General features: G+C 31.2%; 1 protein-coding gene across 1 annotated transcript; it reads left to right on the forward strand.

Annotated features, from left to right (window-relative positions):
* Positions 1–1,313: 1,313 nt before the first annotated feature.
* On the forward strand, positions 1,314–8,155 carry LOC107851072 (probable glycosyltransferase At5g03795). Its single transcript, XM_016695973.2, has 6 exons — positions 1,314–1,773; positions 2,011–2,316; positions 4,136–4,422; positions 6,020–6,252; positions 7,341–7,498; positions 7,676–8,155. The coding sequence occupies exons 1-6, from the start codon at positions 1,597–1,599 to the stop codon at positions 7,775–7,777; spliced, it is 1,263 nt and encodes a 420-aa protein (XP_016551459.2). The 5' UTR covers positions 1,314–1,596; the 3' UTR covers positions 7,778–8,155.
* Positions 8,156–18,985: the final 10,830 nt, after the last annotated feature.

The following is an 18,985-nucleotide window of genomic DNA, read 5'->3' on the forward strand; positions in this document are numbered from 1 at the left end:
ATTTTTTATGCTATTTATTTGCCTTAATTAATTTGCCTATTTATTTATGAAGTGAATTGGTGTTTTTGTCAATGTAGTGCATGCAAGGGGACTAAAACTCAGATAGCAGGAAAGCTTGCAGAGAAAAATACAGCAAACTAATGAAAATTTAAATCTAAACTATTTCTGTTTGATTTTATTTGTCATATTTTAATTATCGAGAGTTAAATTTTATGAACTTTGATTAATATTTTAAGATGTATTTTTTTTTATCTTATTAATATGAGTAAGATTACAACTTATATATTTTTCGTATAATTTTATATATTCAGTTTATGCTCCACGTTGAAATTATTGAGGCCATCGACGAATTTATTCACTTGCTTTAAGTAATTGTATAATTTCATTCAAAATGCATGATGATAAGCCGCTAATGCTAATAAGTTTATGATATGTTTAAAGCGCGATAGATCATACAATTCAAAGAATAAAAATGAATATCATATGCAATATCAAAAATATTTATTTGACTTTTTATATGTTTACTTCTTTATATTTAAATTATTTTAGTAAAAATTATTATTCCATCACTAACCTAATGTAATAATCAAGACGCCTGAATCTTATATTTATTTCTACGTCTCATGGTATTCCAACGTGCTCTTAGGTTCATTTGGTATGAGGGATAAAGGATAACTTATTTGAGAATCAAATTTAGGATGAATTTATCATATTTTAGTTGAAATAAAATTGCGGAAAAATTTATTTCGAAATTATTAATCTTGGATTATAGTGTTAATTTTATCTCACATTAGTGAGTCGTTTAGTTGGGAATAAGTTATTACAGAATAATTAATTTCGGAAGTAGCTATTTCGGAGCTAATTATCTCACCTGTATATGAAATAACTTATCTCATTATTATGGTAAATAATCTCCGACTAACCAATACCTCCAATCAAATATAGAATAAAATAATCTTGCATTTTATCTCAAAACTATTATCCCTTGTACCTCACACCGACCCCTACGAATGGAATAAAAATTAAAAAATAACTAATTATGAAATAAATTATCACGGAATAACTTGTTTCCCAACCAAACGAGCCTTAATTTAACAATTTCTAAATCCCATTTTCAGAAATATTTTAAAGGAAATTTTACATATATACCGATATGTTTACTCTTAATTACCGAAAATCCCAATATTTTTCAAAATCTCCAAAAATCTCAACATTTGACGTCTGATGATACAAGTTAATCACATTAAATACATACTGCTATACATGTATCTAATGTGATTAACTTGTATCATACATTAGATACATGTCGGGTTATATTAGATACATGTCGGGTTAACTTGTATCTCAGAAATAATCCCAAATATGAAATGTTGAGATTTATGTAATTTTTCAGAAGTGGGGGATTCTTAGAAATTTTGAAAGTTACGATGTTTATTTATGTAATTTTTTGAATTTTTAAAGTAGAAATGTTTATGAGTGTCTATATATTTGGCCTTCAAATCCAGTTAGAAAAAGCCCAAATCCACACTTTCCGAGCCCAAACTCCTTCCCTTTGACCCGAAATCTCCCACCGGAATCCGCCAATCGCCGTCGGCAATGTGGTCGGCGAAACCACCACAACCACCGTCTTCCACTTATTGTAGTCTCCAAAGCTCCCTATTATCCCTCGCCATCTTAACTCTACTCTCCTTCACATATCTCTCCCTCAAATCCTTCCACTCTTCTAATTCTCCTCCTCCTTTAACTCCTTCTCTAGTCATACAATCATCTCAGGTAAATTTTCCTAATTTTTTCCTTTTTTTTCTGATTTTTTTGTGAATTTTCTTGTGATTTAACTTGTATAGTCATCTCAGGTACACACTAAAATTTTTTCCTAATTTTTCTAATTTTTTTTTGGATCTTTTTGTATGATTTAAGGTAGTGAGAGAGGTAGCGGTGCAGCAACACGCTAATTTTTTTTTTAAAAATCATTTTTTTTTCAATTTTGTTCATTTTTTTTTGTGATTTAAGGTAGTGAGACAGGTGGCGGAGCAGCAGCGTGAGCAGGAGGAGGAGGAGGAGGTGATAACGGATGTGTATAATTCACCAGGAGTGTTTAAGTTGAATTATGAAGAAATGGAGAGGAAATTTAAGGTGTATATATATAAAGATGGAGATCCGAAGACATTTTATCAAACGCCAAGGAAGTTGACAGGGAAATATTCTAGTGAAGGGTATTTCTTCCAGAATATTCGAGAGAGTAAGTTTGTTACGGATGATCCGGATCAGGCTCACTTGTTCTTCATTCCGATCTCTTGTCATAAGATGAGAGGAAAGGTATTAATTATGTTCTCGAGTAATGGAAAGCTAATGTTGTGTGCAAAATAGGGAGATATCGGAAGTACATTTACAATACTTAGTTCAGTTTAATTCCTGATTTACCTAGTATGCTGAGAAGTTGAATCTTTTTGTGATCCTTTTGATTGGTGCTAAAATCTCGAAGTTTATTGAAATGACTTCTTGGTTTAACTAGGTAGAAACACATTTGCTTTTTTCTTAGCAGAGGAAAGTAAGTGTCCGATAACAAGGAATGAAAGACATGATGGTTCATTATTGTCTAATTTAGTTAAGATTTCTAAGTTTATTGATATGAGTTGATTGGTTTAACAAGGTTGAAAGGAATTTGCTTTAGCTGAGGAAAGTAAGTGTCCGATAACAAGGGTGTGAAAGAGATTCTGGTTGATTTTTGTCTAATCTCGATTAGCTTAAGAAAGTTGAAAGGCATTTGCTTTATTCTTAGTTGAGGAAGGTAAGTGTCTGATAAAAAGGAGCGAAAGAGATGATGGTTAATTTTGTCTAATTTAGTTGAAATGTCTAAGTTCATTCATATGACTCAGATTTGTTTAACTAGGTTGAAATGCACTTGCTCTTTTATTAGCTGGGGAAGGTAAGTGTTGGATAAGGAGTGAAACAGATGATGGTTAATTTTAGTCTAATTTTGTTAAATCTCTAAGTTCGTTCATATGACTCAATTGGTTTAACAAGGTTGAAAGGCATTTGCTTTTTTCTTAGCCGAGGAAGGTAAATGCCCAATAACAAGGAGTGAAGGAGATGATGGTTAGTTTTTGTCTAATTTAATTAAAATCTCTAAGTTCATTCATATGAGTTGATTGGTTTAACAAGGTTGAAAGGCTTTGCTTTCCTCTTAGCTGAGGAAGGTAAGTGTCCGATAACAATGAGGGGGAGACATGATGCTTAATTTTTGTCTTATTTAGTTAGATCTTACTCTAGAGAGGAGGGTGCAGGAATGAGAAGTATAGTTACTCAGTGTTTACTCATTACTGTTGGCTCTAGTATAAATAATCTTCCTAGGAATTCTGATTCCTGCATCTATTAATACTGGTTTGTTAGCTGAATGTGTTAGTTTTTCCAATCCAAGTTAGTGGCAGCAGAGTTATCTTAAAAGAATTATGGTCGGGTCCTTCCCCGGACCCTGCGCATATGGGGAGCTTAGTGCACCAGGCTGCGCTTATTTTCATATTAATTTATTAGCTGGAAATGCAACAACCAATGCTGAGAACGGGGATTTTTAATTTTATAGGGGATCTGGGAATTGTGGTGTGCATAGGAGGAAGGCCACTTCTTTGTCCTTTGCACTTATTGTGGAAAGAACTTTTCGCTTTCGGCCTTTTCTACCGTTGCTGTATTCATGTAAAGTGTGCTGTTTGTTGTACTTTAGCAGTATATTAGCTCTTGTTTTACAAAAGATTTATCATTCTGCGCCAACATTGAAAAGTTTCGTACTTCTGAGAAGACATTCATTTTGCTCATAATCTTAGTGTATATTCTGATCCTAGCCTTTTGAACATAAAAGTTTTTAACACCTATACTTTTTACTATGGGTTTGTGTGGTATCTCGTGCCTTGAGCCGGGGGTCTATCGGAAACAGCCTTTCTACTTCACCAGAGGTAGAGGTATGGTCTGCGTACATCTTACCCCCCCCCCAGACCCCACTAGGTGGGAATACACTGGGTTTGTTGTTGTTGTTGTTGTATAAAGGTAATGTTGAAACACCTATACTTTAAGTTGGGGGTATCCGATACTACCTAATTTTTTGTACTCATGTATTATATAAGAATTCTTTGTTGGAATGCAGGGAACATCATATGAGAACATGACCATAATTGTCCAGAACTATGTTGATAGTTTGATAGCAAAATATCCATACTGGAATAGAACCATGGGTGCAGATCACTTCTTTGTTACCTGTCATGATGTTGGTGTCAGGGCAACTGAAGGGCATCCCTTTCTTGTAAAAAATGCAATCCGTGTTGTGTGCTCCCCTAGCTATGATGTTGGATATATTCCACATAAGGATGTTGCTCTTCCACAAGTTCTGCAGCCATTTGCCCTTCCAGCTGGAGGAAATGACATTGAGAATAGGTAATCCTGTTGGGTAATGAATGTGCCAACAGATCAGATCATTCTCTTCTACTTTTCTTATTCTTTAATCCTTCTTTTTTCTCTGTTTACACATCCAACATGGTAATCTCTATATGAGTAGTAGAATCCAACATTTCTCTATAGGAACCAAAATATCTGCACCATCGTAGTGATAGTTTATATGGTAGAGACTGCAGTTCTATAGCATTTACACACTCTTCCTCTCAAGCTGAGGACAATAGTTTTTTTCCCCTAACATTTGAATTATGCCATTAAATATGGAAAAATTGGAAGATGAAAAAATGGCTAGGATATGCCCTTTTCTCCAAGATAATACTTTTCCTTTTACTTGTCCTAATGCAATGTTTAAAAAGGAAATTTTTCTCTTTACCTTTTAATATGTAATCTCACCATTATAATCCACATATTCAGCCCCTCCCTAAGTGTAATTCTACATATTTGGGACGTTCAGAATAACTGGCGTTTTCGGCCTTTTACTGGAACTCATACTTTTCTTTGAATGCTTTTATTCAGGCAATGATATCTCTGTTACAAATATTTGTTGCAATAATTTTCAACTACATCTTTTTTGTACCTTTAGTTGATAATTATGCTTCTCAGTTGCATTTAGCATGGCCTTGGCTTCTCGTCATGTATTCCTTCCTGTTTTATCTTCTATGCCGATCTCCTTTTTTTGGGCACATGTACTTTATAATTTAGTGGCGCCTTTTTTTATGGAAAGGTAGAAATTTTATCAAACAGTGCTGAGAAGATATTGAGGATCAACAACAGAATATAGAGTATCTTCTGTAAATTAATGGACTATAGAAGATTTAACAGTGATTACAAGTGGGAAACAGCACCCTTCTTACTCCACACACAGAGACTTTTTAAGCAACTTTTCATGGCCATTTTTCTTAGATTACACTGAATGTCATACAATAGTAAGATTGATCAGGTAGTTCCATCTTACTCTTGGAGTCCCAATACAATTATCCTTTTAACTGAGTCAAGTCCCTCTGTAATCAGTTAAACGAGAGACCCAAAAAAAAGATGTGGATAACCTATATATTATCAAGCTTTTACTGATAAATTTCAGATATTTGAGGTTGTACAGATCCACGGACCTCCCATCAAAAGATAGGAGCTGTCCTTTCCATGAAGTACTGTAAATACATTGAAGGACAAACATCAATCCAATATACTGTGAGAGAATGTTTCAAAATGTTTTAACTTAAACAGGGTTGAGTTGTAATCTTATTCTAGCTTATTGGTTTTCTGCCCTCAAAAACTCATTCTGTAAAGTTAATGATTAATATCTAAAAGTATGCAGTCGATCCAACTTTCATTGGAGGTGGAGACTTTAGAAGGAACTAATTCATTCTTTGCCCTCCCTAATCATGAGTCTTTCTCATGAACTATTTTCTTTATAAATGAATCTTGTAGTGGAGTAAAAATTCCTAGTCTAGTTTTCATTTATGAATTGTCACCTATTACTATAAATTTGCATAGCCTATCAATATATATATGCGTAGATGATTAGATGTTTATCATAGTGAAGATAGCATGTCACTAACAGTAATCCTAATATGTACAGGACAACTTTGGGTTTCTGGGCAGGTCATAGAAACTCTAAAATCAGAGTTATCCTGGCACGCCAATGGGAAAATGACACCGAACTAGATATTTCCAACAACAGGATAAACAGAGCTACAGGACCTCTTGTTTATCAGAAGAGATTTTACAGGACAAAGTTCTGCATATGTCCAGGTGGTTCCCAGGTTAACAGTGCTCGTATAACAGACTCAATACATTATGGATGTGTTCCTGGTAAGGATTTTGGCTTTTTAGGAGCATTGAGACTCTTTCTGTTTTGTTGTCTTATCTTCATTAAGCACCTCACGATACACACCAAGTTGAGCAATGATAGAATTTATTCTTAGAATGACTACCTTTTCCTAGCTTCTCAATTCTTGTGGTATTATAACTGAAATCATGATAAGCTTTAAGATAGGATAAGGAAAGAACTGTAAGATAGTGTGAAACCAAGTCTTCAGTTGTCATTCACAAATTCAGTTTTGCGTGGAAGAAAGTCTTATGCACATCCTTCTTTCTTCTACTTGTTAACTCACTGTTTTTTGTGTCACTTTAGCTTTTAAGGAACTCTAACGTAGTTGAGTAGAACTGTTATGTGTCAAAAATTGAATGACAAAAAGAAAAATATCTGTTGCTCGATTGAAGTGGATTGAGAACCTGAGGTCTCAGGTACAATCCCTAGCAAAGACAAAAAAACACTAGCTGATTCATCCCATCTGAGGGCCTTGGTGGACAAAGTTACCTGATATATGTTGTTGGTGGGAGGTGGCAGGTATTTGTGGATTTAGTCGAGGTGCGAAAGCAAGCCTGCCTCGACTAAATCAAGCCCGGACATCATGGTTATCCAAAAAAGGGAGAGAGAGAGAGAGAGAGAGAGAGAGAAAGAGAGACAGAGAGAATTATGTATTGAAAAGAAAGACGGGTGAGGCTCAATGTTAATATATATATTTTACTTATTTTTACAAAGAAACAAAACTTGCAATTGCAATGAAGATCACTTTAATTGTTCAGTCACATGTTTTTTTAGTTTTCGTTCTCTCTGTTTGAGAGAATAATCTTCTAATCTCATCAGTTAAGATTTATAAAGAATCATTATAGCTGAGGCGAAAGAGATCATTTGGGGAGGGGAGGGGGGTGTAGAGAGAAAGAGAGAGAAGACTGAAGTAGTGTCCAAGTTAGTAAACAACAAGTTGGCGTAAATGAGTTCATGGTGAAACGCTCTTCAACAGACTTGTTCATCTTTTTCTGAAATTACTTGATAGTTCTAACTTTCACCATGCTTGCTTCCTCAAACCCCACTACTGTTTGTGTCATCTTTGCAGTGATACTTTCTGATTACTATGATTTGCCATTCAATGACATTGTCGATTGGCATAAATTTGCGGTTGTACTGAGGGAGAAGGATGTATACGAGCTAAAGCAAATTCTCAAGAACATCACACAAGACAAATTTGTCACCTTGCATAACAATTTAGTAAAGGTAAGTTGGAATACCCCGAGTGTAGTTATGCCCGAAATGGAAAAAACTTTCTCAGGTCATTTATGTAGAATAATTTACTAGTGAACGTGAAAGACACAAATTGCATCGCTAACACGAGAAGAGTCAATATCAATAACTTTCTAATGATTAATGTTCTCTTGATCTTCTCTTTACCAGGTTCAAAAGCACTTCCAGTGGAATTCACCTCCTATAAGACATGATGCTTTTCATATGGTAATGTATGAACTCTGGCTGCGCCATCATGTTATCAAGTACTAAACCGGAAATTAGGAATACGATAAATCAAGTATAGGAAGAGCTTAAAGTTGTAAATAACAGTTTAAACAGTTTGTCATCTTTCTTTCTCCGTGTTTCTGGGCTCTGGAGAGAGAGGTCTTAACGGAGGCAAAAGTGCGGAGGCTGAGATCATGAGAGAGTTGTTTCTTGTGTAATTTATCCCATCCTTTTTGTACCGATCGAGGAACATTTTTTAGCTCTTGTTCTCAAGAGGGTGAAAGATTGATTGTTGTTTGTGCAACTGCAGGTTGATTCATGTAATTTTTTCATTTATTCTAAGCTTCCCATCGAAGAACTACCTATCACCTTCTGTAGATGCAATTAGATTTAATCTGAAATGACTTGGTGTTTCCTGTTTTATTGGTTTTTCTTTTTGTGTGGGACCTAAGTTCTTTAAAAATGGAAGTTTCAAACTTGCGGAATATTGTAATACGAAAACCTAATTTATGTCCCGCGAGAAAGTTGGTTATTATGAGGGACAAAAATTTAAAAACAGCAGCAAAAGTGTAAATGGCCCTTACAATGTGTAGCAAGCAGATAATTTGGACTCAAAGCTGATTTTCTTTTTGCATTATTCAGCTTCCTTAAGAAAAGCATTTCACAATATGAAACCAGAAAACATGATTATAAATATTATTAAATTTTGAAAAAGACCTACAAATATAAATGTAGAAAATGAATTTATTAAATTTGGCAAAAGTTCTACACTCATGCAAGTACTCCCAACTGATTATTTGGCCCAATAATTAATTCAATGCCAATCCACATGACTACATGGAGTTACTATTCTTTTCTCCATTATTTTCGATTTAGCTTTTTCATTACTGTATTTTCTTTTATATTGACTTTTGTCTTTTGATATGTTTACTTAAGTTGAAGGTCTATCTAAAATAATCCTTCTACCTTCACCCAGTAAGAATAAGACCACATACACACTATCCTCTCCAGATCCTACTTGTGAAAGATAACTTAAATAGGTGTTCGTATGCTCTTCTTGAATAAGTAATTCCAAAAGATTATGTTCGGTGGGCTGACAAGTATTCCTTAGACCTTAAACACAAAAGTATAGGGTTCGAGCTCCTGAAAATGAAATAGCACTAACTCGGATTAGCGGACTCTAGACTAAGTATCGGACACTGTTTGAGAAACCAAGAAAAGAAATTTAATCCACACACATGTGAATATTGTTTTTCTTGTTTTAATTGTTTTTTTTTTTTTTGGTATGTGCATGTAGTAGTCTATTTTCCCATGTTGTCTTTGCAACTAGGTGAATTGTTTCTTTTGATTTTTGATGTAATCCTCCCCCTAACTCCTACTATTCCAATTTATTATGTTTGAAAAAATAAGATATATGGTACTATAGTCAAGTCAAAAGGATGAGACATATTGGACCAAAACAATGGCCAATATTTCTCATAGAAAACTACTTACTATTAATTGGCTAAGATATTGATAATGTAGTTTTAACTAATAAGTCATGCATAAACCAACAAAATATCATAAAATGAGAATCAATGAAGGAATCCTATTTGAGTAAGCAATCATTTTTTTTCCATATTGAAAGTTATAAAGGATAAGAAATGAATCTTTGATCTAACTCAATATTAAAAATTAACTACACACGAGCTGAGTGATATTTGACTCAATATATATGACTACCACAATTCAATAGGTAAAACTTACTACCTTCAGTTATTAGGTCTAGTTGCAGAGCCATCCTTGTCCAACGGATATCAATATATATATATATATATAGGATATGTATCAATATATATACACGATACGTGTAGAAACAAATTGTTACATATATAAAAATTAAAATTTGCTAATTTTAAATTCTGAATTCGCTTGCGATACTGGGGAGCAATAGGTCACAAGGTCAAGATTATGTCATGTATTCATACATACTTACCAATCCAAAATTGAATGAAAAAGTGGAATATTGTATTCATTTTTCTCATGGAATTGAGTCATGCAATATAATATGAAATTTTATAAATAGCCAAAAGGTTCTTATCCACAAACCATGGACAAAAATAGAAGGAAAATATTTTTAAAAAAGGAAATGAAAATATTTTTTTCATTTTAATAATGCAAAAAGTGACAAATAAAGATGAGTTCAAAGACTTGAAGTATCTAGATATAACTTGCCGGCTAATTGATGCTTTCAATTAGAGAAGTGAACAATGACAAATTAAATTCAACTATACTATAAAATATTTCATATATTATTATAAAGGGATTCGTCGTTGCTATTCTTCAAATACGAATAAGATAAATCTCTCTTTAATAAAATAAAATATAAACTATATTAGACAAATCCATATAATGAACTCGACTAAAAACTTTTAAAGGGTAAAGCAAATGAATATGCTCTATTATATTCCATTAATATTTTAAATGGATTATAGTATTATACGATACTTCTATTATTAATATTGTTTAAATTCGTTTATGCAAGGGCATATGTATATTCTTAAAAAAAAAAAAGGACAACCATGTTAGCCAAAGAGAACTACTTGATTATTGAGATTTCATAGGTTGTAGAATGGATACTACCAATAGGTAAATAATAGAATTGTTTCTTATATCAACATGTTTTGTGATGAAATGATTGGAATCTCTTCGCTCATAATCAGATGTCTTAAATTCGAGTATTAGGTACCAGGGGCGGCTCAATATATTGTGTGGCCTAAACCGAAACTTCAAAATGAGGCCTTAAAATAGATTTTTGTATATTTTTTATATTTGAAGTTTATTTCTATAATATTCTGAGATGCAAAATTATGAATAAATTTGTTTTACAATCATTTCTCTCAATAATTTTCACTTTAATTAATTGTATACTTAAATCATTTCATTTTTATTGAGATGATGTTGATCTTAAGTATGATTTTAATAATTTTAATTTAAAAAAATTCTTTCAACTGAGACAATTATTATAGGGATTCTATATGCAGTATAAATATTTAAAAAATAAAATAAAATTATTTTATTGAAATATTTCTTACCATTCTACTCCCTTCATCCCACTATAACTATTATTTTAATTCATTTCACGTCCATTACATAAAATAACAAATATAAGGTATCGTTATTAAGTTGCCCTATTTATTAGATTTTGTTTAGAATTGAGAAGTACTAAAAATAAATCTTCTTTGATGTTAAGGATAAAGTTGAAAATAATTGTCTACTTTAATCTTCCTAATATGATATTTTCTTTGAACTAAAATAACATTAAAATGAAATAATAATTTTTAATAAAAAAACACTCCTAATTATAAATTTATAATTGCTAAAGAAATGAGGCCCCAAAAATTGGGGGCCTAAAGCGGTAGCTTTAGTGGCTTTAGGCTAAAGCCGGGCCACTGTTAGTGTCACGATTCGAGCCAGGGCCTTGGCCGCGACGGGCATCCCGAACCTTCGAGGCCCGAGAGACCCCTGTAACTCCCCATCCCACTAGTGATATTGTCCGCTCTGGCCCAGGCCCGCATAGCTTTAAAATGCATCACTAGGGATAAGGTTTTCTTACTTATATACCCAGTATCCCTCTTGTGTTTTGTCGATGTGGGATTCCTTCCTAAGTTGGAGTGTTACATAGGGTCTCTCGGGCCTTGATGATTCGGGATGCCCGTCGTGGCCAGAGCCCCAGCTCGGGTCGTGAAAGTTAGGTACGTAAAAAATTCTGTTGGAAGGTCACCTTCAGAAATGGGTCTTGCAATGTGCGAACACGGATAAATCAGCTCCAATACGAAGTTGAGTTTTAATTAAGATTATACCAATCGCACATTACATCATGATATTATACCATGTAAGAGACATTGTGAGCCTTAAAACAGTACTAAAAATTGCACAAATGCACACAACTTATGTTTTTAATATTACAAAAAATCTAACTCCCTAAACATATTACAAAAATTCCAATATATACTCAGAATGCTATTTATATGTCGGCTATGTTATGTATATTATAGGGAGAGAGAGTAAAGTAATTAAAAAAAATAGGAGAGAGTGTAATTACTTCCAAAAGGGTTGGTATTTATGTTATTTATTTGTAAATAAAAATGTCTCTCTTTAATAGTTTAAGCATTTCGAGGAGGGAATTTACACATGAACACTTGAATGGAATGTAATTTTTTTTTTTTTTTACATTCAATTGTATTTGTATTAAATCCTAGGTTAAAAAAAAATGTTCCTCGTTAAAAAAATTGTGTTTAAAGATTGTATTAATCGCACATTTCATTATAATAACGTCACAAGTTAGTATTTCTAGTTCAAATCTCACTATTATCTATAAAAAGATAAAAATCCTCACAATATGGCTATAGTAAATAAAAATATTCTTGTGATTTCTAAGATTTTATATTCTTGTTAAATCACTTTTCTACTATATTTAACAACCAAAATTTAATAAATATTTGACAAAAATCAAAAGCACAAGCCTTTGACAAATAGTGAATCAAAATTATATTGTTCAAAAACACGTTTAAGAGCCCATCTTAAAACGTACCAAACAAAACAAATTATTATTATTATTTTTTTTTCATTTTCACCAATTATGTCTATCAAGAATTATACATATTAGATTGATAAAAGTTAAGTTGTACATATTGTGGACCTAAAATAAATAAATGAATTGAAATGTCACCCTTTCTCGTGGTCCCTTATGTTTTGGAGCAACTTAAAATATGATCTTTAATATATTTGTGAGTTGTTTTGATCTGTTAAATTTAATTAAAATAAATATTTTTTAGTTGTTATTAAATATTTAACAACATATGCTTAATGCTAGGTTAATGGGGGCATTTTGTGATCTTCCGCTTCAGTCTGTGTTTTTTGGATAGTCGGAATTCGATGTCGATTTCTGATTTAAATGTCAGCTTCAGATTTTGTGGTTGGTGATCACTCGGTTTTTCAAATCCACATTACAGCTCAATTAAATTCAAATCAACGTATTGCAGGATGCGTTTTGGAAGCTGATGCTCAGCGAAATTTTTTTCTATTGCGAGAAACTCTATACATGTGATTAAAAGTGAAGGAATAACCACAATCTCAACTACATATTGGACTTATAATGCACTCACATTGGAGTAAGCAAAGATTTTTACAACTTTGATTACTTTTAATGGTGTAGTTTTCGAAGTGTATTTTTGGTTATTAATTACTATTTCATTTTGTCTATTTTTAATGTCGATTTGATAAATTGTAAATCATTACTTATATTTGGTTATTATTTATTTTTAAGTATTATATTTATATAAAATTAAAATATATATTTAAATAATTCTCATTCATAATTTGTAAGATATTGCAATAACGACAACTCACTACACTTTAGATTTGGTAAACATAAACACTTATAGAAATCATGCATATAGTTCACATATGTCGAACCAATAAGTGTTATACAATTCATTCGCCTCTATATTATGCCGATTTGATAAATCGTGAATTATTACTTATATTTGTTACTAAAATGATCTCTAACTAATTATTTTTTAAATTATTATGCTTAAATAAAATTAACGTATATATTTAAATAATTTTCAAGCATAATTTATAAAATATTACAATGACAACAACTCTTCATACTTTACATCTGTTAATCCAATAAGTCGAACCATTAATCCAATAATCAAATTATCATTAAAGATTATTGGTTTCGATTTGATTTTGAACAGTCGTAGCTAGAGTCAAGGATGTTATGTTCAAACTTAATAAATACGAATTAAAGTACTGGTTGTTTATTACTGTCACAAATAAAATTCTTACTATGAAAAAATAAACACTGACTAAGATTACACTGAAATATTGATATCTCTACCTAATTATTTTTTTCTTAACCTGAAAAGGTGTAAAATCATACTAATTAAAATTAAAGATTTCGAGCTAATATATTTTCCAGAAATACACATATTAAATGTGAATAATATTTAAACAAATATATTTACCTAAGAAAAGGGACTATTGAAAACGTATTTGCCCAATTAACAATGAATATAAATCATGAAACAAACACTTTTCCATAGTTGAATTAATCATAATTAATCTCATTAACATAATCAATGCATTGGAAATAGGATAAAAAATATATTCAACTTTCAAGATAAAAGGATAAAAATGTCCAAAATAAAACTAATTTATAGTGTGAACACGTGTATTTTCTATTGTGGTCAAATTTGGACCAAAATTTTGTGACCAAAAAAATTTTTCCGCTATTTAATACAATATTTTGTTTTTGTTGTTTCACAATTTTCATCAAATCTAACTATCAAAGTTTGTTAAATATTTGACGAAGAGCAAAAAAAGTACATTTTTGACAAAATTAATGGATCATTATTATTTCAAAAACATATTTAATTAACAAGCCACCAAACATGACAATTCATTTTTTGTCTTCTCTTAGATACTAAAAACATACACGTGAATTATGTACTTATTTGTTTGTGTGGACCTAAAATAAGTAGCAAATTGATGTACATATGTCACTCTCTTAATAACAATCTACATTTTAGTCCACACATATTAACCCAAAATGTTTTTCACGTTTATACAATTATTGTCTTCAATTATATATTTTTAGGAAAAAAACAAAAAAAAACAACAGCCAAAATGACCTAAAAAGAAAAAAAAAAAACATATGGCTCAAACAGACCTGTGAATTCACTACATGGATGGAACATTACAACAAACAAAACAGGAAATTTTTTTACGGTTCAAAATGAAAAACATTGTATTTGTTTTGGACCATGTAAGTATTGAATTTTAAATTTGAGTTATGATGATTAACATATATATTATACAAGAATTAGGTTTTTTTTTAGTAGGTTTTGGTAGGAAAATGGTAATGTTTATGATCGATAAATATAATTACGTGTTTTGAAAATATTGGTCGATAAATATAATTACGTGTTTTGAAAATATTGGTGTTTTGAAGCCTGTTACATTTTTGATCGATAAATATAATTACATTTTTGAAAGTATTGGTGTTTTGAAGCCTGTTGAATCTGATGCAGAATAGGTATAGTATATAAGAAATGCATAAAAATTGGTATAAGATGGAAAAAAGCATCCGTGAAATAAAAAAGATAGCTGGGTGCTTTTGATTTTCATGCGGAACCTTAAAGTTTCGGTGTCAATGTACGGGTTTGAACTTCCTGAGCAGAGGCGGAGCCATCCTAGTAACAGGGGTTCATCTGAACTCCCTTTGATGAAAAACTATACTATTGATGCATACATAATTAAAATGATTTTTATTTATATATTGTAGATGTTGAATAATCCCCTTCGGTGGGTTTTTCTTCAGATTTTGAACCCCCTCAGTAAAAATTTCGACTTTGTCTCTGTAATTTTAAACACCCACGACTTCAAAATTCTGAGTCCGCCGCTATTTTCACAGACAATTGCAAAGTGGTGGTTGTGAAGAAGATTCCAAGTGTAGGAAGGAACCTTTGAGACTAGCAAGAATTTCAAAATGGAAACATTATTGTTTTTGCCTAGAAAGGAAAGTACTTTAAAATTAGGAGAAAATATGTGAAGATCGAAACAAATAAAATAACCAAGACCAATTCACATCGATTGAGATTTCGGATCAGGACAGAAAGATAGTAGGAATGAGTGCGTCGCATCCTGCTGCTCGCTCATGGTATTTCACGATCAATGAAAATGAACGGAGAAATGGTGGAACACGCAGAACCACATATTAGATTTACTCCAGTGCACCACAGTGCATTATATACCCACCACTAATATATCGCAGGATTCATCATAGCAGGAGCTTATGCTCATGGAGCTATATTTTTCATAAGAGATTACAATCCAGAGCAAAATGAAGAGAATGTGTTGGCATGAAGTACTAATAGGTAGGAGGACTTTGTTATCCGTGTTAGTAGCTATAGTATACTAGTTTTATTTCAGATTATTATATTGTTTGTTGTATTACTTGGTGAGTCTTGTTTATAATATTTTTGGATGTGGTAATTTCTATCACATCTTGTCCTTTTATAATTACTATTCCTTTTCTAGATCATTTTATCTTGAGTCGTGGTCTATTGGAAACAATATTTCTATCTCACGTATGAGGTAGTGATATATGTTGAGATTTACCTTCCTTCTATTTTATGATTTTCATTAATGGTAGAATTTTTTTATTTTTTATTTTTAGTTTAAGAATATTTTACAGTATTTACTTCCTTTTAAGTTTAGGGTTTATTAATTGCAGAATATTTAGTCTAATAGATATAAGAAAAATATCATATTTTCCTTATTTATTTTATTTAGTTTCTTATAAATCGAAATGCACTCTTCTATTTGAATCAATGAAAAGAATCAATATCAAGAGTTATCATTCAGTTTCTGTTTAATTTTTTTTCTTATCTTTTTTATTCCGTAATAATATAGACTGCGTACAGTTATTTCATCCAAACCCCATCTGATGAAAATATACTAAAAATGTTATTGTTATTATTGTGAAGCTATTGTAAGATAAAATTTATTGTGTTAGATTATAATCATTATATTTCACACTTTACTTAAAATTTATTGTGTTAGATTATAATCATTATATTTCACACTTTACTTTGTTGGGTACCTAAAGAACTTACAATAAAATTTATTGTGTTAGATTATAATCATTATACTTCACAGTTTACTTAAAATTTATTTTGTTAGATTATAATCATTATATTTCACACTTTACTTTGTTGGGTACCTAAAGAACCTAATTAACCACCAGGGTTGGTGTGGTGGTTCAGCACCTCACCTCTTAAGCAAGAAGTCGGAGGTTTGATCCCCATCTTTGGTGAATGGAAAAAAATCTGTGGCCAGTTTCCTACCGCTTAATGCGCTGACAATAGAAACGGAGAATTAGTCTCACGGCTGCCGGCTGTGGGGATACCTTGGGCAATCAAAAACAAAAAACTAAAGAACCTAATTATTCAAGGTGGCAGATAAAATATTACACGTTAATAGTATCTTTAGTAGGGGTGGGCATTCGGTATTCGGTTTGGTAGTTTCATAATTCAGGTTCGGTAACTCGATAATCGATAATTGAAAATAGATACCAAATACCATACCATTAAACTTCGATTCAGTAATTCAGTAATCGGTAAATTAAATTTTGGTTCGGTACGGAATTCGGTATTACCATATTAAAGTTGGACATGCTTGTAGTGATCCTATTTGTTGATAATGGTGGTGATTTCCAACCAATATTTTGACACCTCTAAATACACAGTTTTACACCAGAAAAATTTAATTTTTTTGGGTCTTGTTACATGTTGATACGTGTGACTCAATTAATGAAACATCTTAAAACCTATGTTATTGTAGTTTGATCTAGCTCCAAGAAGGGGAGAACTGGATGCAGCACGAACTGGATGTAAATGTGATGTAAAGTCATAATATTACTTTTTATTAATGTGATGGAGAGTAATATATGTTATGTTGTCTGTCAAATGTTGAGTTTTGCTTCTATCCGCTGTTGACATGTAAACACAAGGATTAAGAAAGTTTGATCAAGTTTCCTTGCTTAAATCCATATTCCGACCTACGTTAGGAACATTAGAGTTGGGCAAGTACAGCCAACAATGGTGTTATGTATCATATCATGAAGACTTCTTTTTTGTTGTTCCCTTCCAATCCCCGATTTTCAGTCTTAGCGTGATATTTTCTTCAAAAGTTATCATATATTGGTTGCAAGGAAGTCTGCTATGTAAAGTTAATAGTTTACTTTATGACTATGTTTAACAATTCAAAGTTTGCTTGAGCAATATTCACACAAGTATGTGATCTTTGGAGTGTGGACTAGGTATGTGGCCTATGGGTCACGTAACTATAATTGGAATTTCGGGAAATACCAAATACCAAACGGTAGTAATATTTTTTACCAATTCCGAACTCAAATACCGTAATTTTAAAATTTTACTCCCAAATACCATCCCAAATACCAAATTACCGAATACCAATTACCAAATTTTTCGGTTCGGTTCAATAATTTGATTTTTGGTATTTTATGCCCACCCCTAATCTTTAGTCTGTGTTATCTCAATATTTTCTCCACAAATATTTAAAAATTTAGAAAAAGCAGATATTTTATATTTATTGTTAATAAGTAAAATAGTTATCTGAAAAAATTATACACATGCAATTAAAAAACACGTTTGAAAATCGTACTTTTTTGCTCTGAAAGTAATATGTAATTATTTTAATTATTTTTTGCTGGTTTATGTAGATATTATTTTCTTGTGGACCAAAAATAATAAAATAACTACAAATGTGTATACACCGGATGTCATCGAACCGAATAATAAAATAAATTGCTAGATAATGAAAGTTAATATTTATACACATTTAATATATACATACTCCATCCGTCTCGAAATAGTTTATAAGTTTAGATTTTTGCACAACTCTTAGGCAAAAATTAATTAATAGTGTGATTTGACTAATATAGTTCTTATTAATTCATTAATTTTTATCTATATATGTATTAGTTTTATAAGGCTCGTGCTAAGTTCGGACCCAAACGCAAATAATTTAATATTTTATATAACAATATAATTAAATATATAAAATAATTACAACTTGCAAAGATCATAAATTGAAAAATATTAATATTTTTATGAGTTTATGAACATATATTTTGTACCTATAAATAGAAATATATTTCTTCAAATATTTATCAAGTCTCAATTTTAGTCATAATTCCACGTGGCGTGTAAAGATCATAAATTAAAAAATATTAATATTTTTATGAGTTTATGAACATATATTTCGTACCTATAAATAGAAATATATTTCTTCAAATATTTATTAAGTCTCAATTTTAGTTACAATTCCACGTGGCGAGAATTTAAGTTAATTAATGTGATAATTTAAGCTTAATTTTACTTTAAATTAAGGAAAAAAATCTGAATTCATCACAATGAACCTGGAGAATCTATTAGTTCTTTGTATTTAGTTTATGCCTAAGAATATTAATTCTATATTAATCTAAAAAGATATTTTAAAAATAATCTGATCTTAATTGATACCACTACCTTTATTTTTAACTTTATCTATAATTTCAACTTTCAATATTTCAAATATTTTATTGATAATTCCAAAAGCAAGATAAAATTGTCCATAAAAAGAATTTTATTCAATTCATAAAAAGTAATTAGGAAACATTAAGAACCATACTTAGTTCAT

The sequence above is a fragment of the Capsicum annuum genome, chromosome 12, assembly GCF_002878395.1.
Source record: "Capsicum annuum cultivar UCD-10X-F1 chromosome 12, UCD10Xv1.1, whole genome shotgun sequence".
Lineage (NCBI taxonomy): Eukaryota > Viridiplantae > Streptophyta > Magnoliopsida > Solanales > Solanaceae > Capsicum > Capsicum annuum.

Excerpts from the sequence above, each read along its gene's own strand:
- LOC107851072 (XM_016695973.2), top strand. The coding sequence starts at position 1,597 with ATGTGGTCGGCGAAACCACCACAACCACCGTCTTCCACTTATTGTAGT. Across the intron at positions 2,317-4,135 it reads GTCATAAGATGAGAGGAAAG|GGAACATCATATGAGAACAT; the intron begins GTATTAATTATG and ends GTTGGAATGCAG. Across the intron at positions 4,423-6,019 it reads GGAAATGACATTGAGAATAG|GACAACTTTGGGTTTCTGGG; the intron begins GTAATCCTGTTG and ends TAATATGTACAG.